The sequence below is a fragment of the Podarcis liolepis genome, assembly GCF_965112155.1.
Source record: "Podarcis liolepis genome assembly, chromosome: 9".
NCBI lineage: Eukaryota > Metazoa > Chordata > Lepidosauria > Squamata > Lacertidae > Podarcis > Podarcis liolepis.
In genome coordinates, this window is record NC_139564.1 from 16,248,779 (window position 1) to 16,272,328 (window position 23,550).

Below are 23,550 nucleotides of genomic sequence, written 5' to 3' on the forward strand. Positions count from 1 at the left end.
AGGGTCCCCAAACATATTTCTGTTAAGAACAAATTTCAGGTCCAATGTCAGTCCTCCTGTATTCCCAAAGATGGAGACCATCTACCTGACCAAGGTTGGCCACTCGTGCCTTCCCAGCATGCTCTGCTGAAGCCTTCCTCTTTTCCTTTGTGACATCATCATGCTACCTTGCATTTGCAGCCAAGCTTCTGTTATTTTGAATGATCAGGCAACAGGCATTTACCCCTATCCTTCTGTGAAACAATGAATAGGCTATAATTCAGATTCAACCAACCCCATTTTCACATCTCAGACTAGCACCACAAAGCACAAATCAGCTCTTATCTGGTAGCTGGCCTTCATTGGCCAGTTTTAAGTATAACATGTTTTGTGTGAGAGATTGAGAAAGGGAATAATCAAGACAGGAAACCAGGATGATCAAGTGTATTGGAACACACTGAAAAATAATGCTTTGTCTTGTGACTAGTCTCACCAGATCCCACGAGGACTCTTAATATTCTGTATTTGGATAGTTTACTAAGCTGGTTTGCATGCTCCTACTTAGCTTCTCGGGATTAGTTGGTTTAAGATTTGTGGCTTTGAACTTGTAATTCTGAAAGGGAACTCTGGAGTCAAAACACAGCAACTGCCCCCCAAGCGGTACAACTTTTAGGAAAAAGTGGAACAGCTACAAAAAGTCTTATTGAGCTTTAAAAATAATGCTTTTCCTGATTCTAAAGTGCTTAGTTCTGATCTTCTACTAGTCAGTCACCAGGTCTTTGGCTTTAGCAACTTGGAACTCTTTTGTTGTGTCCAGCTAAATCACCCCACCCCACAGTCATTCACTGCCAACTTTCCTGCATCAATGTTCAGCTTATACATTCAGCATGATCAAGGGGTCGATACTCCTGATCCACACTGCTGAAGCATGTTTGAACACTTCCCCCCAGAAAAGGCCTTCCTGTATGAGAAAACTGAAATATCAGGGAGAAGGATTAGGCCGTCTTCTTTCAGGTGAACCACTTTTCAACATGCAGTGAGATATGCTTCACCCCCCCACCCCCACAAAAAATTAAATAAATAGAAGAACATTCATGCTTCCAGCCTTCACCTTCACCCCCAAGCATAACAGGAAAGCTTTATCATTTGATGTTGATGAACAGATAAACTGGCAGGGCTTGCCCTACAATTAAACCCACTCCCCATCTCTGCTCTTGTCTGTGCCCCCTAAGTTGGCCTGCTGCCTCGAGTACAGTGGAGGATGCTGCCCCACCATCAGTGTTGAGGTAAAATCCAACTGGCAGTCCAGTTGAATTTTTGTACATGGAATGAGGGGGCGCCATTTTGTTCTTTGCCTTAGGCAGCGAAATGACTCCTGAAAATACCCACTGCCCAAAATCTCCTCATAAATTGCTCCAAGTCAAATGGTTATCTAACGGGGATACTGTTGACATTTGGGAAATCCCATATTATCTATCCTTCACTCTGTCCTAGCACACCAACTGCAAACGTTTCTTCCCAGTTTTCGAGTTGCTATTCTTTAAGCAAAGAAGGGAGGGAATGGGAGGGTCATATGGCAAAAGTTGACAACATAAGCAGAGAGGAATTTGGCCTGGATGAACCATTTTTGAAAAAATATGTTGTAGAAGGCTTGTGGAATTTCCAACAGATGTAGGCAGTGGGAAGTAGCTTATGGCTGGAAAGAACGCTAGGACAAATTTTGGCAAGGGAAAGTCTATTAATGGCTAGTTATAAATACAGCCTCCATGTTTACAGCAGTAGTCCTGTGGCCGATGCCGGGGGTAAAGATAACAGGGAAAGGTTGTCTTCATGAACAAGCTCTGCTTCCTAGAGACATCTGATTGGCCACTGTTGTCAACAGCAAGGTCATTTCTACATACTTAGTACCTAGTTCTTACAAATATGCCAGCAAAGACTAAAGATAAGAAATAACTACTGAATTTGCTCCACTGAAAATTAACCACATGCTTCCAAGCAGTTATATGCTTCTTTCTGTTTCACCACCTGGGGTGCACTTACAGAAACCAAGCAACTGGAAGAAAACAACAGGGATTTCGCACCATAAAGCTGTAAAAACTGGTTGTTCCGAAAGTTAGATGGAAGCTTTATCACATGATCCTGCCATCAGTTCTACAGGCTTGCCTGCAACTGTGTAGTTGCCTATGAAAGTGCGAACTCTCTTAATACCACCGTAGTGACAAATGATAGCAGCACAGAAGGCGTTAAAAGCATCCGAGGCAATATAGCATGCCACCCTCTCTAAACTCAACAGGTCAGTATGGTTAATTTCAAGACTGGAAACATTTACTTATTTCACACCCACAAAGGAAAACCAAACAACAACAACAAGACCATACCCTCCTTTAGGACTTAGCTATCTTAAATATTTAGTCTATTCTAAACAGCTAACATATTCAACATATTTAAGGATTAACTGTATACGTGTTGTAAAAACTACTATACAGATACCATCAGTGTCACAAAAATTCTAGTCTCAAAACAGTACAAATTGTACATGGTGTAAATTACAAGCAACTATATAGGGCAAAACCACAAAAAGGACAGAAAAATTAGTCACTGTCAGCACTTAATTCAATAACTACTAGCTCGTTTCCCAAAATATCTGAAGCGGTGCCAAACTGCTACAATCAGGCAAGGCCATCTCAAGCCTTTTGAAAATGTTCCCTTCTTTGTTTGAACTTCCGTTCAGTGGCGTCGCCTCACAGACAAGTAGGATTGACTACAGAGCACTGTGACATTATCCCATGCCCTATGTGATCCTTGAGTGGTTGGGAACATCAAAAGTAGTTCTTCCTTAGTTACATTTGAAGAAGAAGACTATTACCTGCAAATGCTCAAGCTACAATATGAAGTTGTCCCAGTAAGCAAGGCCAAGAGGACTAATGGGTTTTGGGGTGAGCAAAAAGGGTTCCACCAGAAATGTAGCAATGAGCATGGGTTGTCTAGTGTGGGATTAAGGGTCATGAGAGCCATCGCCAAGTGTGGTGGGGTGCCTGGTGATGGGTAGCCAAGAGGAGGGTGGAGTAATAGTTGTGAGATTGTGGCCCTGAAGGAAACAGAAAAGCACCATGCTAAAAAGGAGAGGGAACTGGGAGCTGGTCAGTTGAAATTATTGTTTTTTGGGGGGGAGGGGGAAGGACTGTAGGAATAAATAGCTCCTCCTCCCTGCCCCCTCTGTAAATATATGTGTGTTTGTAGGAGTCAAATATATTGGACAATATTACTGTAAGGGGCAGATGAAGTGCAACTATGTATGGATTCAAAAGTACCACTTATTGGTTCTTACTGGGTGAAAACTTTCTCCAATAAAAACGCGAGTAGCAAACTGCGCCACAAGGGAAGCTCAGTGTAAGTGGCCTTACATACTTTGGCTCGTTGGTGTGAGAATGTGGTTGAGTTTAATATTCCTACATTATTATTTTTTAAAGTCAGCATAGGTGGATGCCAGCCAATCACCCCTAACTGCAGAACCTAGTCAACACAATTTTTGGCTTGGCTAGCAAGGCCAGCCCAAAATGGTGGTGCTTTGCTTGGCATTTCCCCATAGCATTTATCTCAGCTGAATCTGTGAATCTCCTGCCATGAAATATTGTGTGCTCCCGAGTGCTGAGCTCAGTTGAAACAGTTCCAGTGAACTATCACAAGTTACACGTGCGGAACAATCCTATGGACATTACTCAAAGCATATGTCCCAGTGAGTTTAACGGAGTTCACTGAATTATTGTAAGCGATTAGTGTCAGAATGCAGAGAGAAGCCTCTAAGAAACAGGCTTATCCATTAAAATGTGTTAGAAGTTATCCTTTGCATTGCAAAGTTTGAGAATGTACTGGGGAGCCAACCACTGTCCTTTGTTTTTCCAGATTCTTACAAAGTGTTTTACTCCTTTATTAGTGTCCTCCTGAAATACATCCCTGCAAATAAAACCACCATCGCTATGTATAAAATCACACAGGTGCAGTGATAAAGAATCAGTGATACCTGCTACACTTATAACTGCATGTTAGCTTCTTGATATGGTTCCACACACCCCCAATAAACTTTTTCAAGCAATCCTGGGTTATGCTGAAGGAGTCTTTTGCTTCAAGGCCAATTTCAGCTCAGTGAACCCTAACTGGGGGGGGGGGGGCTTTTTCGAAGATCTTCCGAAATGTGATGAGTTGCAAACAGGGATAACATTTCCAGATATGAACGCTAAGGAAAATCTCCACAAGCGTACATTAAAATGGCATGTGGCGAGTGAGGGTGCTCGTATAACATGGACGCCACACCTCCCTCGGCCCACCTCAACAGCTGTCTTGCAGGAAAGGGCACACTCTGTGCCACAAATTATGGTACGGTAAAGGGGACAATGTGAAATGCTCCTGGGTTTCTTTGTTTACCAAATGGGTGGCAGAAACAGCATTTCACAGCCCTTGTTTTGGGGCTACAAAACAGTAAGATGAGATTGCAGCTGACACCACCTCTTTTAGCCCTTACATAACTCTCATATTTTCCCATGTTATCACGCAGGAGGGTGGGTGACACAGAAGCACCCTTGTGGAAATAAGCGTTGCTTACAGCTTTCGCTTTTAAAATGTCCCTGTCATAGAGAGGAGCTTCCGCGTGAGAATCTCAAGGTAAGACTCAACTGCCCTCTTGCCTCTCTCTCCCAGTCACAGCCCTATTGGTATTTAATATCTAGACTTCAAAGCAGGGAAGGAAATACTTTGGTTCAACCACCGACAGCTGAATCCACAGGGGGCTGACAGAGGAACTCTCATCCAGGTCACCTTTGAAAAGATGAAAAGCAACTGTCCCTTTCCAGGGCATGGCTCATTCGAATATTCAGGAAACGTAATGAAAGATGAGCAGCACTTTAGACCCAAGGGGGTCACATCTAGGAAATTATCAGCTTGCAAAACTAAAATCATGTCACCTGGTGTCTTCCATCAGCAACACCCACAACTGCTGGTATTGCAAATCTGCATTTAGCTGCCTTAATCAACCCTGCTTTAAAATTCTGAACTGATAACATAAGTGGCATGCATGTATAAATTGACATAAACTCTAAAAGGTGTCTATCTAAAAAAGACAATTTCCCCACATAGTTTGCTTCACTTTTGTAGAGGCAAGAGGGTATCTGCTCTTGCCCTCAAACTTACAAATATGAGAACTTGGTAATAAGCTACCATTAATTACATGTATAGTAAGAGGAAGGTTGAAAATTCACAAGAAACCCCAAACTCTGCATTTCAAAGAACAAGACCAAATACTAGCCTTTCAGCACTATTATGTACTGAAAATTTCCCTTGCAATTTCAGCTTTAGAAAACTCTGGGAATGAGGACACAAAAACAGCCATTTCACAGAAAAGAAAAATGCCACTCCTAGCTTCCCTTTCTTGGAAAGATAAAAATGTCCCATTCAAAACCGCAGTTTTCATGAATGTAAACAAACGAAAGTGATTTCCCCCCTCCCACCTTTGCTCCTCTCCCAGTGGATATTCCAGTGGAAGTGTGCCTGTGTGTGTCCAGACATATGGAAACCATTAAAAGGGCTGATGCAAAACATCTCTGTCCTGTCAAGCTGAGAAAGAGCAACCAGATCATTTGAAGCACAATCAATTTAAGATATTTAAAGCAAGGGAAAACCCTACCAAACACTGTAGTTTTTTTATATTGTAATTTTATGGTGTGAACCGCCCTGAGATCTATGGGTATAAGATTGTGTACAACTTACTATTACTATTACTATTATTATTATTATTATTATTATTATTATTATTATTATTATTATTTGTTATCATCATCATCATCATCAACAACAACAACATAATTTTACATGCAGGGAAAAACACACACACAAAGGAATTTCAGGTAAGTTCCATAGGACTAGTGGAGTGGGAAAGTAAGCAAGTTTTGTTATCTGAACTTGGAAAATCAGAAGGAAATCCCCTCCAGATAAGCAAAATAATGCTGATGCTCTGGGTTTTGAGTAGTGACACTGCTAGGAATACCAGAGCATTATTCTTTCAGCTGCTTCGTGATTAAGCAAGTAAAAAGGGCAATTAAAAAGACAAGGACATTCACTTTCTTCTTCTCCAAGCCATGTGTCCCCACATCCTTTCCTGTTGTTGCAGGTCAGTCACCAAAGGGGGAAGACAAGACATATAACCACACCACCAAGAGAGTTCTCTCACTCGTGCAAACCTACCTTCCCAGTTGTTGTTGTCACTGCACAAGGCTGTCAGGTCCAGTCGAGGCACTTCGGACACAAAGCTCTCTTCTTGGCCATCGGCATCTTGGTTCCTCTGTAATTTGGCTTCAGGGATGCTGGGGTGCTCCTGGATCTTCATGCCTGAATTCTGCAACAATCCCCCAGAACAAGAAACAAATTCACAGAGTTGTTTTTTGCAATGTTCAGTGCAAGAGAGGGGGAAGGAAAAACCAAAACAGACGCAGAGGCAAGTTCTTGCAAAAATAATAATAAAGAATGCTTCTTCTCTTTTATAGATAAACACAAAACAACAGTCTTGGGTGCTTTTCCAGCTTAGTATCCAAATGATCTCCGCTCAGCCCCGCCCCCCTTCAATTTTAATTGGTCACTAGTATCAGAAAAATAATAAAATCCTTTTCTCCAAAAACTTTATCCTTGGCTTAAAATGTCACAGCAAGCAGTCCGGAGGGGGCTTTTCTCTCCATAACTGCAAGCAGCAGCTGATATAGAGTCTCTGGTTGCTGAATGAGATACAGAAGGAGGCAGAGCAGCCGATGTGTCTTCTTCTAAAGCACAAGGCTTTTGAGGCAGTCAAAAAACCCCACCACCCGTTGCTAGGGCTGCTGTAGCAACGAAATGTGTCTTTTGGAAACAGACACCACCATCTCCCTGCTCTCTCTCTGGAGGAAGCCGAGCCACCTGACAAGGAGCACCACCAGCGACGACAACGTCCGCGAAGGCTCTCCGGGCAAGCTCTGCTGGCGTAGATCAATTAGTGCCCGTTAAGCTGCGCTGGCTGTGGCTTGGCTTCCTGTGGTTGTTCTCTAGCTGGGTGTGGGGGAAGAGCAGGACTATTTATGGAGGAGCTCTGGGGCACGGTTGCGCAAGCCCAAATTGTAAGGGGGTTTGGGCATTGAACAACTGGAAGCTGCGGGACAGAAGCCAGAGGACTGGGAACACTTCCTGCTCATCTTCTCTCTGGCCCCCACCCGCAATTCCTAAACTGCCAAGGAGGTGATCTATAATTTACATGGGAGGGCGGGGGGAAACAGCAGCTCTTTTGCTGTGCTAGCACTCACTCAAACGACATCGGAGATGTATTTTGCCTCTGGGAACACAGAACTCGTTGCTCTCGGTCCCCTCTGTTATTTGCTTTTGCGTGCTTAATTTGCCTGGCTTCACCTTCTGAGTTCTTAGCCCTGCCTGCCCCCCTCCTCAGTAGAAAAATGGCCTTGGCCCACTTTACTTGCAGGATCGCCTTATCCCCTAGCTGCCCACTCGACTACAGTGGTACCTCAGGTTACAGATGCTTTTGGTTATACATGCTTCAGGTTACAGATTCTGCTAACCCAGAAATAGTACCTCGGGTTAAGAATATTGCACCAGGATGAGAACAGAAATCGTGCTCCGGCGGCAGCGGTAGGCCCCATTAGCTAAAGTGGCACCTCAGGTTAAGAACAGTTTCAGGTTAAAAACGGACCTCCGGAACAAATTAAGTTCTTAACCCGAGGTACCACTGTACTTAAGATCTGCAGAACAGGGACTGTTGCAGGTGCCATGTAATATTCATTCCGTAGTTGCAAGAAACTTATCTCTCAGTGTGGCAGCACCTATAACTTTGGAACTCCCTGTTAATTGACCTAGGCAAGTGCCTTCACTTTTTTCTTTTTGGTACCTGCTTAAAACATGGGATGTAGATGTTGCTGCATTTTTTATCTTTTTAATTGTTGGTTTTGATTGCCTTTTCTTAATTTTTTTAAAATAAAAACTGTTTTCATTGAAAATTTTAATATTTCCTGCAAACTACTTAGAGGTTTTATTACAATCGAGTGGTAAATAAAGTTAAAACAAAAACGTCAAGGTTGAGAGGTTCGGTCCACAGGGCAGTTACCAATACAAAAAATGATCTTTACCATTAAAAAAAATAATGGAAGATGGGAGTGAGGTTGGGATGTCCATTTCGATTTGCATTTTAATAAAATATGGAAAATATGCAACTATCAAAGACGGACAATGCTATAAGAAACCTAATTTAAACAAACAAACTTCTGTCCTGTGAGAAATAACAACATATATGATTAAACTGAGCTACACATTCAAATAGGGTCTAGTGCACATCTTGAGCATATTGGCTTGGAAGTCAACCCCACTTATTTTGGCTGAACCTTCTTCCAAAAATGTGTGCTTAGGATCAGTCAGGAATCGTAGGCATGTTTGCTCATAAGTCTGTCTGACTTGCTCACTTTCCAGTTAAGCTCACAGGGTTGAAGCTTATGGGTGCAATCCTACTCCCAGAGGAATCAACAGGAATACCTTGATTTTTGTGTTATCGCAGCCCTTTTCGGAGTTACTCTTTTTAAAAATGAAGGTTACATTCATTCTGAGGCAAACGCATTTCCTCTAGAGCCTGAGTTAAATGGATAGCGTCCTGATTAGGACTGCAATTAATCAGGACTGTCTCCAGGCATGCATGTAACAGGAGCAACAACAAATTGTAACAGCGCAATCCTATGCGTACTTACTTAGAATTCCACTGTGTTCAGTGAGGCTTACTCCACAGTAAGTGCGTATAGGACTTCAGACTTAAGTAGGGGGTCTGGGCCCACTGAGAGGGAGTCAAGGATGCTGCACTAAGAATCTAGATTTCAGACCCAGGAAGCTCCACACGTTAAGCAGATTGCCTGAGCAAGGAGGACGATGACGTACAAAATGTAAACAACCGCCCCACGGAAGCACTAGAGAATCTAAAGGGTAATAATCTGCTCATACGGCACATTTCTGCTTGCCATACCAGATACAAGACGAGAGACAGAGACAGAAACAGAGAGAGAAAAAAAGCTCTGTTCAAAACAGGCACATTTCCTTGGCTGAATTCATTCTGAGTTTTAAAGCGACACTGATGCGGCGACAAAATCAACTGTTCCTCACAACTACAGATAGATTTGCTTTCCCAAATGCAGTGCTTGGCATGTCTCTTGCTTTGGATTTCATGAAGGAATAAAGAGGGGCAGCTGGAGGGTTATGACGGAACAAAAGTTGATGGCAACAGCTATAATGACCTGATGAAGTCTGGGTTGGAGAATGGTCTGTGGGGGTTGTGGGGGGTGGAGAGAGAATATGCTGCCCTTGAGTAGCCATGGGTTAGAGGGAATAAAAACAACCCCAACGTATTATTTAACGCAAACTGGCTGGTGGATATCTCCCGTATGAAAAGGATGGAAAAAGACCATTTTAATTTGTTAGTTGGTTAAATTGGTAAGTAAATAAGCACATGCAGAAAAACTAAGCAGCTCTAAAATAATATGAAAGCTCAACGAAGGAAATATTTTGCTCGAAAGGAGAAACATACATCTTTTATGTTGAAAGCTCTGGCGTTTCAACTGTTTTGACCCCAATCAATTGCACAACTCTTCTATTTCCTTTTCTTCTGTTTTAACGTATATTGCGATTGTTTTAAGAAAGACAAAGATAGAAACATTGTGAAGTATGTTTTTTTAAAAAAAATAAGGAAAACACACATGCTTGACCGGCATGTTATTAAGCCAAACCAATTAACGTCAAAATGACAATTCTAGGTATTTATCCACAATTCGCAAGAACACGTCCTGTTGCCTAACGAACGGAGTATTTGAAGGCTAAAATAATACTTCAGGAACAGGGTTTGTCACAGGGTGGGAATGAACATTCTTAATGCTCTTTCCCTATAAAACAAGCTGTACCACGGCACTGTAACTTAAGACTCCCAATGATCTTTCCAAGTAACTTAATAAAACCGTGTCAGGAGTCTGACTCCTCCTCTCCACATAGTGAGTGAGACGTATCAACTGAGAGTGTACACCCAGAACATTTTTCTGCCAGTAACTAGAAGTAAACAGAACCAGAACGTTCATAAGGAGGAAGAACAAGCCATAAAGTTACAGGTTGAAGTGCATCTCTGCACCAACCTATTCCTCCTTTACAGCTGGTGTTAAAACACACACATCAGCTTGGGACATTTTTAAAAAAATGTAGTCAACATTGCCATGTTTTGCCTCTGACACTGCATAGCAGGCTGCACGGCTTTGGGATGAAAGTGGATTTCTGTGCTTTCTCCGCTAAGTGTTGGTTACATTCGGTGAGCTACTTGCTCATTCATGCGGCTCGTAATGCAATGAATAATCCATAAGCCCTTCTGCAAAATAATGGCAGCTCAGAGCCCAAGGGAGATGCAGGGAATTTGCAGACACATTCCGAATGCACATGGACGGCTCACTGTTGCCACAAATGTTATTTTTACTTTTGCTTCTTCTGACGGCTGCTTATATCCAAGCACTGTCATGTACCTATTTGCAGCATCGGCGGGGAGGATTGTCAGGAAAGTCAAATATCTCTGCTGACGGGGAAATAAGCTCAAGCTCTGGTAGAAATAAGAGATGAGATTGGCCACTCCCTGACAGTTAACTAGCTCGCTCATTCTAGCTTGGGACTTCAAGGACTACAGTGGTACCCTGGTACTCAAAGAATTTGGAACCAAAACACTGCAAACCCGGCAATGTTCCAGTTTGTGAACTTTTTTCAGAAGCCGAACATGCTCTGTTTTGAGTGTTACACTTCCAATTTGAGCGCCACACTTGCGTTTTGAGTGTTACGCTGAGGTCTGTCTGTTTTTGCTATTTATTTTGCATTTTTGTGGCTCTTTGTTTTTGTGACTGCGTAGAACCCAGTTCCACTACCGATTGATGGATTGTGTGACTGCAGTACATTTTCTATTGCTTTCATTTTATGGATCAATGGTCCCAATAGATAGTAAAATTCATGTTAAATTGCTGTTTTAGGGGTTCTTTTAAAAAGTCTGGAACGGATTAATCCATTTTGCATTACTTTCTATGGGAAAGCACGCCTTTGTTTTGGAACGCTTTGGTTTTGGAACGGACTTCTGGAACGGATTAAGTTTGAGAACCAAGGTAGCACTCTACATGCAAATCAAACCTAGAATGCATCTGGTCCCAGGTCATGGTCTGGATGCCAAGGAAGCCACTTAGCGGAAGGTCCATGCCTAGCCAGTGGCTGGATGGGAGAGTGCCTTGGGAATCCCATGCATGACATCTTGGGATCCATCATGGAAGAAAGGCTGGCTATATGGATATGATTGGAATAAGCTACAGGGAAGAATAAGGCAGAAGCCTGGAAAAGGCGGAAATAAGGTGCAGCCAGCCTGCTCCTGTCTAATCCTGCACTTAAATGAAACCATCTAAGAAGACAAGTGAAGGCTAGTAGGGGAAAGGAATGGAAGTCTCATTCTGCCTCTTGCCCTCCTACCTGTGTCCTACCTATATGATCAGGGAGCAGGCAGAGGAAGTATGGTGGGAAGGGGTTGAAAGAAGGGATTCAGCCTTTTGCAATACATGGATTGCAATAATACATGGATAATGAGATAATTCTACGCCTTTTCCTGCGATGAAAATACTTAACAAATTGCAAATTCTGTATAAGCAGATTTCCCCACATTTACTGTAGTGCTTCAAAGGGTCTGAAGCAAAGGAAACTCAACTCTGTGGTCCGAGGAAATAATGCAGATTAAGAAAAATGGTGCCCATACAGTCATACCTCGGGTTGAAGTAGCTTTGGGTTGAGCGTTTTCGGGTTGTGCTCAGCGGCGACCCGGAAATAACGGAATGCATTACTTCCGGGTTTCACCGCTTGCGCATATGCTCAAAATGACATCACACACGTGTGGAAGCGGTGAATCGCAACCTGCGCATGCGCAGACACGGATTGCGTTCGCTTCAGGATGTGAACGGGGCTCTGGAACGGATCCCGTTCGCATCCAGAGGTACCACTGTATTAGGCATTCTGCTTCCAAGATTTACATCAGAAACAGTCAACAAGGACTCCCACCCCCCACCCCGATGTTTCTGGAGTTCCATCAGCATGGCCAATGGTGAGAGATGTTTGGAGCTGGAGTCCAGTAACACCTGCAGAGCAGCACATTGATAGTCTCAATCATGGATAGCCAAATAAGCTCAGAATTTTCAGTAATGGCAGACAGAATGCAGGTGAGCGGAAACGGTCCTATCCCAGATGAAAACAAACATTATGGAGAGGCACTGTGGATCAGACCAAAGGTCCATCTAGCCAGCATCCTGTTTGTAACTACAGGCAGCCAGCTGCTTCCTGGAAGCTGTGCACAAAGGCAACAGCAAACCCCCACACTGGCTAACAACTGCAATTCAGAGGTACACCGGCAAGTTCTACTGTTATGGGAGAGAGGGAGAAATAATACGTCTCTTGCTTTTCTCTATACCAGGTATCCTACAAACCCTCCTTCAAGTGTGGGTCCTTCCATAGCAAAATAGCACCATCCACACACAGAAGGGGGGGTTAGCAGGTTAGGGGAAACCCCAAGGTTATACAACTACAAAGAATTTAGAGCAGCAGACTTGGGGTCACCTAAAAGGAAGTGATTGAGTCCAGCGAGAGCTGGGCATCCTCAGTGGCCATGGAATGTTGACTGGATTGTGGGGGTAGGAAACAGGAACCTAATGGCTGGGAAGAGGGGGAATGGAATGGAAGGGAAGGGAATGGAGTATCTTGGAAGAGACCATCCTGGAATGGAGTAGATTGTGGTGGGCTTGCAATCTGACAAGGAGCACTCTGCATTGGCACTCCCTCCTCAAATCCCACTTATAACTTTATAAACCTTTATTATATCCTCCACAATCCTATTTATTTTCTAAAGTAAAATCCCCAAACTCTTTGATCCTATGGAAGGTATTACTTCCTGATCCCCCCCCCCTTTGCTGTTTCCTGCACCCTTTCTTGGTCTACAGTATTCTTTTATTGCAATGGGAGGCAAGAACTGTATACAGTATTCCATATACAGGCACAGCACAGATTTATATAAAGGCATCACAATACTGGGAAACATCTATTTTCATTCCTTTTCCAATATAAAGAGCCTAGGGCCTGGGGCTCAGTGGCCAATAGGGCAGAGAGGATATGATCATCAGCACCTTTAGACACAAGTAAGGAGTGTAGAGGTTGCATTCTGTGACCACCAGCAGACCGGCAGCCCAGACTCCAAGGTCCAACTATGGAAATTTACAAGTCCTGGCTGCCCATTGCCCTCTGCCCTCATCTGAAGGTAGGGTGGGCAGAGAAAAGGAAAGGAGCCTGTTCTGCTCTGAATAACGTTGTTTGTTATCAGAGGTATGTTCCTAAGCCCCCCTAAGCAACAGGCTTAGAAGGGCTGTGGAATGCAAAAACTACTCTGAAAGAATGCAAACATTTTCTTGACCCTGTAATACCTGGATAATGCGATCTCTGGGCAAATGCTATGCCTTTTCCTGAGATGAAAATACTTGCCGAATTTTAGATTCTGTATAAGCCAATTTTTAAAAACAAGTTCAGTGCCCCATTTTTTAAGGGAACAAACATGTTTTGTTTTGAGAGTTCTGTGTCGAAGCCCTTGAATTCAGGTGCGCTAATGTAAAAGTTCTGGTGGGAACTTTTATATTGTAATTTTAGGTTGTGAGGATAAGGTAGGAGGAGGGAACTTTCTACACTACACTGAGATCTCAGTCTGAGAAATAGTGACTTCTGAAAGGTCATCCAGTGAACTTTACGGACACGTGAGGTTTTATTCCCAGCCTTAGCCCAACAGATAAGCCACACTGGATTAGTAGCTAGTTTCCCAATAACCCTGAAAATAAACACCAATATCTGTTGCTCTCTGCTGCTAGTCCAGTACTCTTGGGAAGCCCCTCAACTGGACCGTTTGAAAAGCAGAGTGGTTACAAAAGTAGTGCCATGGTTGGGCCCCTCATCTAGAACTGCACTGCATGGCTGCTGATGAACCTGAAAAACTTACAGGCAAATGTGCTTACTCATTTAGCAATGCACTTTCTCAGGATCGCTAAAGCAAAGGTGACCCCCGGGCAGCCATTGACATTTATATCTGTGAAACTGTTTACTTGGGGTTAAGGATCGTCCAAGAACACAGAGCTGAGCTGCATTTGCTTTGCCCTCTTTGCCCTCTTTGCCTGGTATGAGACACGATGGCACAACCCCCTCCTGATTGCACCATGGCAGCAGCTGGACTTGGAAAATTACACACAGGCACTCTGTGGCACAGGCCGTATTTAGGGGAAGGGATGGGGAGAAAGAGCAGCAAGGCATCAGGTACCAATTTTACTTTTCGTGTTGCACAACCTGGTGAAGGACAGACAGTCCCTGGCACTCTGTGAGCTTATCCTCATACTGGGTGGGTAGACAGAGAAGCTGAACAACACTAGCTAGTCCTGCTCCTATCATAATGAAGCAGAAGGACCACTGCACTCTTGCCCTGCTGGTGGACTTCACAGAGGCATCTGGGTTGCCGCAGTGAGAACAGAGTGCTGGGCTAAGCAAGCCCCTTGTTCTGATCTAGTGAAGTTCTTACACTCTGACTTTCAGGGTTCTACGGGAACACCGAAGTATTGATGCTTTTGGATTATGGTGCTGGAGGAGACTCTTGAGAGCCCCATGGACTGCAAGAAGATCAAACCTCTCCATTCTTAAGGAGATCAGCCCTGAGTGCTCACTGGAAGGACAGATCCTGAAGCTGAGGCTCCAATACTTTGGCCACCTCATGAGAAGAGAAGACTCCCTGGAAAAGACCCTGATGCTGGGAAAGATGGAGGGGACAAGGAGAAGGGGACGACAGAGGACGAGATGGTTGAACAGTGTTCTCGAAGCTACCAGCATGAGTTTGACCAAACTGCGGGAGGCAGTGGAAGACAGGAGTGCCTGGCATGCTCTGGTCCGTGGCATCACGAAGAGTCGGACACGACTAAACGACTAAACAACAACAACAACAGGAAAACCACAATTCTGCTGAAGCACAAACTGGTATTCAATCCTACTCCTTCTTAGAGTAGGGCCACTGAAGCGAACAGATATTTCAGTGGGTCTATTCTGAGTAGGGCTTAGTTGAATACAAGCCAGGGGCCAGATTCAACTAATGGTGTTCTGCTAGTGGATGCCAGTGCAGACACACTTTTGCTAAAAAAAACCAACAACCGTCCTCGAAGAGTTAGAACGTGGTGCTGAGAACGCCAAGGTTGCAGCCCCAGCCAGCAAGACTAGTGGTCACAGATGATGGGAGCTGTCGTCCACAATAGAGGCTGCCATATTGGCTGCTCTTCTTCTTAACCATGGTTTAGAATTGCATGTGACTGTGGCCACTAGGTCATGTTGCCAGTGATCGCAGATAATAATGTTAAACCTGAATAGAGGCATCGTGGGAAAACTGGACAAGGACAGAAGGGGATAATGTGAGCCTGCATCTTTCAGCTCAGTTGGTTAGAGTGTGGTGCTGATAATGCCAAGGTTGCAGGTTTGATCCCCGAAGGGACAGCTGCATATTCCCACATTGTAGAGGGCTGGACTAGATTATGACTCTTTGATTCCAAGCCATTCCAGAGGATTGGGAGAATAAATAGAATTCAGCATGGCAGTGAAACGGGTGACAATCTCCTTAGAATGGTTCTGAATTCCACCCAGAGAATCTAGCTTTCTGAAAATATCAGCATATTCTCCCCCCCCCCCTTTTTTTAATGTGAAGCATCTAACCCTTAGACTACAAAAGTGAGCCTGGCAAAATGACTAAACCCAGAGAAGATCTCGCAGGGACTAGAGGGCAGATCTGTAGAACTCTGCATGATTCTCTGCCCCTCTGCATGGACTTATAAAGTTATGTAGAACAATTCATGCCAATTTGCATAATTTATGTCAGGCACATAATATGGGTTATGTCGGCACCGAACGCTTTTTCATTCTCTTTAAGCACTGGGAACATCCAGCTGTAATTCTCTTCCTCCTTACACTGAACCGAATGTGCAATTTTCCTTGAACAAGGACGAAACTTTACTAACCCTATTCAAAAACCACCCATGTCCCCTTGCTTTCTAGGCAGAAATACAAGCCTACAAGAAAGGAGCGATCACAATAAGAAAGGCAAAACGGAACCGACAGGGAACAAAGAGTTCTCGTGAACGTGCGGCTGCCCTCTCTTAATCCCTAAACCCCAAAGGGAAGGAACAGATTTTCAATTCTGGGGAAGAAAGTATTAAGGAGGGGAGGACAAAATCCTCCAGGATTGGGGGGGGGGGGACATATAGGAAAAAACATCCACTTCATAGAAGCGAAGCAAGGAACACAAATTGCTCTCACACCACTGTGAGCTAATGGGTCACATGGAGCATCTGACAAGGTGCTTTATGAAACTCCACAACAAACTAGGATGCTAACTTTCCTAACCTAGTAGAGTGGCAAAGAAATGAAGCATTTTTAAAGCACCGTCCGTGTTGCAAACCTCACCACTGCCAATAGCTGACTTAAGGACCTAACAACAAATTACGTTTATTTACTTAAGCATATATATTCTGCCCTTCTGGTGCAAGAGCACCACTCTCAGGGCAGCTTACAACATTTTAAGCTGCAATTTTACAAAAACAGCAATATGTAAAGTAGTGAGCCAAGGAGACAGGATAAGCAATTTCATACAGAAGTTTCATCAGCAACCAAACTGGGATTCATGGTTAAAGCTCCTTCACTAACCAAGAGCCGCGTTTTGGTTTTTTTGGCCAAAGGATCAAATACGTCACAACAAATAAACCCACTAACCTGAGGATGCCTTAACAAGTCACTGTCACTTTCATTGTCTTTGCTGCAAAAGAGAAGAAATAGTTTGGATCAAAAGTGTATCATAACGAAAGCTAGCAACAAGCTCAGCATTTTAAACAATGGCCTGGTTCACATTTCACATGAAACTATCGTTAAAAACAAACCATAGTTTAAATGTGGATGAGCGGCATGATGCATGCTGCTAAAAAATAATAATCATCACTCTGTTTTTCTCCAATTGCTGTTGTGCTGTGGACAAAACTAGCCAGAAACTCATTTGATGTGTTGTCCAAGCCTGGGCTTGTGCCTTGCTGTACTCCTAAAAATCTCCACAGCTGGTAATGAAGGTTTGTTCTTGGCTTATTGCTCAAGGTTTGCTTGGGAAAAACAAACCATGAGCCTAGATTTGGATAACTAAAGAAGTTAAGACTCTAGTTTTTTTTCTGGCAACTCATGAGCAGCAAGATCAGAGAAGGAGCAAAGCAATTACTTCACAGCAGTATGCGCCAGCATGCTGTTCATTCACATTAAACCATAGTTTGTTTTTAACTATGGTTTCGTGCAATGTGTGAACGAGTCCAATGACCATTACCACTATTGCTACACTTTTAAAAGGATGACTGAAAATATTTTGAGGTTCGATACTTTAAAAACTAACTCATCCTCTTTAAAACTTACAAAATCTACTCTTTAGAGACCTGAATGGAAAATAAGAATAATCAACCAGCAAGGTAATGATTAATAAAGGCAAGTTCAAATCCATAAAATGCTGCAGAATTCTGCAGGCAATTTTAAAATCTCTATGTTCAAGAAAAGATGAACTACAGGGCTCTCAAAGTGGTTGTGTGCAACTAGTTTCAAAGTATAAGGAGATTCTCTAGTGTTGGGATTCACTGAAATCTTGGGCCAGAGTAATTTCCAAGTTACCTGTCTTCAGAAAACACTTCCATGTCATCTGGTCCTGTTTTGTCCACTGGTCTCAAGGAACCAAAAGTTTCCATTGCCTGTAAAACATCAAATATTAAGAAAACTGCTATGGATTATCCATTTTTAAAGTGGTAGCTGAAAGCATCTTTCATGCAATAATGAGCTTAGCATACACAACTCTTTGATATAAGTAGCAAAACGCCAATTACTATGAAGGTTCTTCCATGGGAAGGTTTGGGAGATGCAATTAATGGGAAAACAAAAGATGAAATCAGATATAAAGAGCTACTTATGACTTCAAAGCCACAGTCTTCACTCACGATACTTCACCTTTCCAAACAGTCCCTTCTGCACAGGTCTCACTACAACAAACAGGCCACATTCAAACCATCACATCTCAACCTGTTAAGGTGAGATACACAGAGACCTTTTGCTTCCACATGCAGCCCTTTGGCTCCTCCCTTTGCTGTGAGACTCAATTAAGCCAGGAAATCTCCTAATTAACCCCCAGTTTCCTGTTTCATTTGAACTGGGTGCAAAGGCTTCTTGTTGTGTGTTGTCTTAATAAACCAAGCTGTGATCTTTCAAACTGGACTACTGTCTCCCCATGGGGGCCCCATTTCTGGGTCATTCTCACCCCACTTTTTTTTCTTCCTTGCAAGAACTAGCCACTCATTCCATACCTCTCATACGCACCCTGACTTGGTTGTCTCTTTGATTGTATAAGTACTATTGCATCCCCCTCTTTTTCCTTCCCGTGTCCCTTTCTGGGGACACCTCCAGACACCCTTTTCTGTTAATTTGTCCTCATGATGCTATCGGGGCAGTCACACATGTTCTTGCTTTCAACACTCTTTGCACCTGCAGATGTTTTGGGGTGATCACACACCGCTTGATTCCAATCCGTGCATACCCTGTAACTTGCTGCTGAAATCCCATTCTAGTTTATTTCTCCCCACAACCCACTCTTTCATTGTGCTATTCCCCCTCTGGACAGCAATAATGTGGTAGCATCAGGGAAGCATCAGGGAAGCATCTCATAACAAACTAAAACAGAATAAACCCAGCACCGATGCAATATTATTATGCAAAGAACATGTTGCAGAAGACACCTGCGATACAACACCAGTCTGGGAAGACCCTAGGCCTTTGCACCAGGTGAGTGAAGAAGTCTTTTCTTTGAAATAATCACGAGCCACATCTGAAATATTTGCAAGCTACATGATTTCAGGGCATGGTCCAAAGGCCCATGCCTTAACTTGCTGTAGCTAAGCATTTTTGGGTCTGGTTGGTGCCTGGATGATCTGGGAAGCACATGAACACCATGGCAGAAGCTACAAATGAAAGAAAATGATTTTTTTTTAAGCTCTCCAATTCCAGTTTGGCAGCCCTAAAACCATTCATTGCCTTGCCTTTGCTTGCTCATTTATCCAAAGGCATAAGAAAGGCAACTGGAATTATGTATACATTTGCTTAAAAAGTAAGAAGGATTTCAAGATCCAAGCAGAACACCTTGTGCAAATCATAGCTGTGTAAGTGAGGGTTTTGGCAATGTAGCTGAAGAGAACCAGAGAAAAAAGTTTGCCATATCTCCAAAACTACAACATATCAAGCATTCAAAAATTGGTGGGCTTCCACACATTACACTGCCTATTTGTATATCCATTGATGGAAAAGTTTGGTTTCTATAGGATACAGGGCACAGCTGATGCCTGAATCTGTAGACAGAGGAGCCAGTCTTGTGTTGGCAATGTTCACACCTTGTCACTATGGACAGCCACCTTCCACTGCAAAGGTCAAAGAAGGATTTTCTAGCAAGCTGTGGCAGAGAAGCAACAAGCCGCAAAGAGCTTAATAACCCTGCCTTGCGATCACCCTCCAGCCTCTTCTCCGACGCCTGCTATTTGCCAACGTATGCCGAGGCAATCAATAGTATTCTTGAATCAAATGTCACAGATACCTATATTTATCATGTTTCCAGCTCAAAAGGATCTGAAGTTATGATGTGTGGGGTAGTCAAAACAATGGACTCATTCACATGCCAAGATAAAAAAAAAACCCTCCTTGTGTGTGGTATGGCCTTATGAATAGAAACTCAAGAATCTGCCTTATGCTGCACCACTTGTCCATTTAGCTATGTATCTTCTACACTGACTGACAGAAGCTCTCTGGGATTTCAGACAGGAGCCCTGCTTGGGGAGGGGCCAGGGATAAACCTGGGACTTTTTGAATGCAAAGCAGCTGCTTTAGCACTGTGCTCTTCCCCTAACATTTCAGGGGCTGGTTGGCCACACCTGGGAAACCCAGCCAGATGGGCAGGGTATTATTTATTTATTTGTTTATTTATTTTCTTACAACCATGCACCCAAGTTGCTTCCTCAGCTGTCTGCATTCCTCCTTTCCTCTTCCTCCACCCATTACCCAGAATAACAGTTCAAAGTTTGCAGCCATTTCATAAGAAAGAGGGAAACAGCAGGAGTGACGTTAACAGCTCTGCTTACCAGAGGACTGTCCTGGTTGTCATTAAGCTCAGAAAGTTTGGTGCTGGATTTCTGTCGCTTTGGTTTACTCCTTTCTCCGATATATCCGGAGCTGGCCTCTTGCAGTTTTTCTACTTCTTGAGCAGTCAGCATACACTCTTCAATGCTGCCAAATCCAGAAGGAATATTCTCCTTATTGATCACCTCCCTGAAGAAAGACATTGCAGGGTTACCAATCTGCTTCAGATGTTCTTAGAATATGCAGGAATTACGGGAAAATTTAAAGAGCCAAGGAAGGGGAAGGAGGGAAGTCAATGAATATGTATGATTACAATGGTGGATATTTAATGATGGAAATGTATACTTGAAATTTATCAATAAAAATATATTTTTTTAAAGACCAATCTGCCTCAGAGTGTTCATGAAAGCACACCAAGGTGTTGCCCTGAATTTGCACAGCTCTGGAAAAAATTCTGTGCTCTAGGCTTGTTTATAAGTTTCCCAAGTCTTCACTAAATGACATTTGCCCATAGGTAGCAACAAGTCTATCTCTAGTGGCCCCAGAGGATGGGTTAGAAGGCACATGGCATAGTAACCCACCTGAAGCTAAGCAGATCTGACCCTGGTCAGTGCCTTGATGGGAAACTTACTTGAGCTCCAGAGAGTAAGATATACATGAAAATACGAACAGTAAAAATAAATAAAAATAAATTAATAGTAAAATTAGTAAACTTCCCTGGGGTAGGTGAATGAGAAGGGCAAACAAGTCTGCCCTATAATTGCCAATGAAAGTGAAATCCATTGCAACAAACACAGTACATGCTGGCCCGTATTACCGTATTTTTCGCCCTATAGGACGCACTTTTCCCCCCTCCAAAAATGAAGGGGAAATGTGTGCGCGTCCTATGGGGCGAATGCAGGCTTTCGCTGAAGCCTGGAGAGCGAGAGGGGTCGGTGCGCACCGACACCTCTCGCTCTCCAGGCTTCAGGAGAGCCCCAGCACCAGCCCCACAAGGTCGGGGGACAGAGGGAGGTGGAACGCCGCCATCCCGCTGTCTCCCGAAGTGGTTTGGAGGCTGACGGTGGGGAGACCCCACTGCCAGCCCCGCAAGCTCCGGGGACAGTGGGGAGGCGCAGTGCGTCTTCCCGCTGTCCCCGGACCTGATCTGAAGGCGGGCGGCGGGGAGAAGAGCACTTCTCCCCGCTGCCAGCCCCGCAAGCTCCGGGGACAGCTGGGAGGCGCAGCGCGTCTTCCCGCTGTCCCTGGACCTGATCTGAAGGCGGGCTGCGGGGAGAAGAGCGCTTCTTCCCGCTGCCGACCCCACAAGCGCCTGGGGGGGAAATAATTTTCCCCCCTTTATTTCCCCCCACAAAAAACTTGATGCGTCCTATGGGCCGGTGCGTCCTATGGGGCGAAAAATACGATAATTTCTTTAATGTTCTGGTCCAGACCACCCTGACTAAGAGGAATGGGTGGAAAATAAAACTTCAGAATTTGGAGAAGCTCCCATCTCCCCCACTTTTTAAAAATTGCTCTATTCAAGTAACTGTACACTTGGTACCCAGATTTACATTATTTTACCATAATTTTCTGCAAAGCAAAAAACAAGGGATTTGTTTTATTGGAATTTCCTTTACAAGCCTGTTTCCAATTTGTACGGATTATTACTTTGAAACATAATCTATTACATAATCAGATGCAATACATATCCACACATTAAACATGCAATTCAGCTACAATATTCATTAAAAACTTAGCCGCAAATCTTCTTGGTTTTTAATTGCTGGGACCTCCGCCCTCCAATAAAAAAGAAGTAGGTAAACTGGACCAATTCTATGCCTGTCAGTTATTTCACAGGACAAAATGTTTCGTGCCTATTAGCAATTAAAAGTGCATTAGTTTTCCGTAAACGGGAAAGCAGACTTGGAACACAGACAGCCCAGCAGGTGTTTCTGCCAAACTGTATGCATGTTCAAGAAGTGAGCATAACCACATTGCTTCAGTCTCACGTCTGACCAGGAGAAACGGCAGAAGAAAGGCCAAAGAAAACACCCTAATGTAGACTTCTTCTTTTAGGCAGGAATGAGCAAAGAATCGGATAACTGTAGAGTTGGAAGGGACCTTGAGGATCATCTAGTCCAACCCCCTGCAATGAAGGGATAAGCAGCTGTCCCATACAGGAATCAAACCTGCAACCTTGGCATTATCAGCACCACGCTCTTAACCAACTGAGCTGAAAGATGCAGGTTCACATTTTCCCCTTCTGTCCAGTTTTCCCACCAGGTTTAACATTATCTGCGATCACTGGCAATGTGACCTAGTGGCCAGAGTCACATGCAATGCTAAACCATGGTTAAGAAGAAGAGCAGCCAATATCGCAGCCTCTAGTTATTGTGGATGACAGCTCCCATCATCTGTGACCACTAGACTTGCTGGCTGGGGCTGACAGGAGTCCATCCCCCTCTGGAGGACATCATGATTGTTTTCCTAGTGGTTTAACATTACATGTGATCTGGACCAATGTCTACATAGGGCCTGATGTAGCAGACGCAACTATCCCCACAGCTAAGGGATTAGGAGAACTCTGCAGGGCTCTTTTTTCTCCCTGCCAATCCTTTTTGGGGCTCACCAGGGCGCAGCTTGATGTCTGCAGTGTTAGCACATCAGCCTAGACTGAATGATGGCTGGCTCTGAAGAAGCGAGCAAGGAGTTCAATCTATCTATCTATCCATCTCTCTGGGAGCCTGCATATTCACTTGGTCTTGGCTTATGGTGTCGTGCAAACTAGGTTGGTATGTTGTTGCTGAACAGATAGGATAAAAATCTATCTGGGAATCTATCATGCCCAATTTGTACAGAGGTTTTTCATCAATGTATTTCCTGATCATGATTCCAAGTACCCAAAAGCAGGGCTTCTTGCTTACTACCCAACATTCTAAACCTGAACATCTCAACGTGGTGCCACTTCTGACGTTCTGCTTAAGGTCTGTGGTCAATCTTGCGAAGAGTTCACAAAACCAAAAGAATAAGCTCTGCAGAAATTCTGGACTTCCGGTTCGGCGCCAGCGCTAATGGCTGCTCTCTCTCCGAGCTCCGGAGAGAGGACGGCTCTGCGAGTTCGGGTCTGACCTGCTTCGGCAAGCGGGGGACCCCTAAAATCACAGGAACGGATCCTGTGAACAAGGAGATTCGGTGGGCACCCGAAGCGCCCCCTCTTTACCGCAGAAAGAGCCTTTTTAAAGGCTCCGGAACGACAACGGGGGAGCGCGGTGCTGAGAATCG

The 23,550-nt window shown here is 43.9% G+C and overlaps 1 protein-coding gene and 2 long non-coding RNA genes across 5 annotated transcripts in view; 1 reads left to right on the forward strand and 2 right to left on the reverse strand.

Moving 5' to 3' along the window:
- Positions 1-23,550, reverse strand: part of LOC310686050 — a 317,292-nt gene that overhangs the window by 98,205 nt on the left and 195,537 nt on the right. The gene's annotated exons all lie outside the window — the stretch shown is intronic.
- FAM13A (family with sequence similarity 13 member A) overlaps positions 1-23,550 on the reverse strand; it is a 156,126-nt gene that overhangs the window by 16,265 nt on the left and 116,311 nt on the right. For all 3 annotated transcript variants that reach the window (XM_083458629.1, XM_083458628.1, XM_083458630.1), the window contains 4 exons: positions 20,289-20,475; positions 17,788-17,864; positions 16,861-16,903; positions 6,214-6,364 (listed from right to left, as the gene is read on the reverse strand). In XM_083458629.1, coding sequence (XP_083314755.1) covers positions 6,214-6,364; positions 16,861-16,903; positions 17,788-17,864; positions 20,289-20,475 — 458 coding nt within the window. The remainder of the gene's footprint in view (positions 1-6,213; positions 6,365-16,860; positions 16,904-17,787; positions 17,865-20,288; positions 20,476-23,550) is intronic.
- On the forward strand, positions 97-4,136 carry LOC310686020. Its single transcript, XR_014515646.1, has 2 exons — positions 97-2,272; positions 2,711-4,136. It is a non-coding gene; the product is annotated as an uncharacterized lncRNA (long non-coding RNA).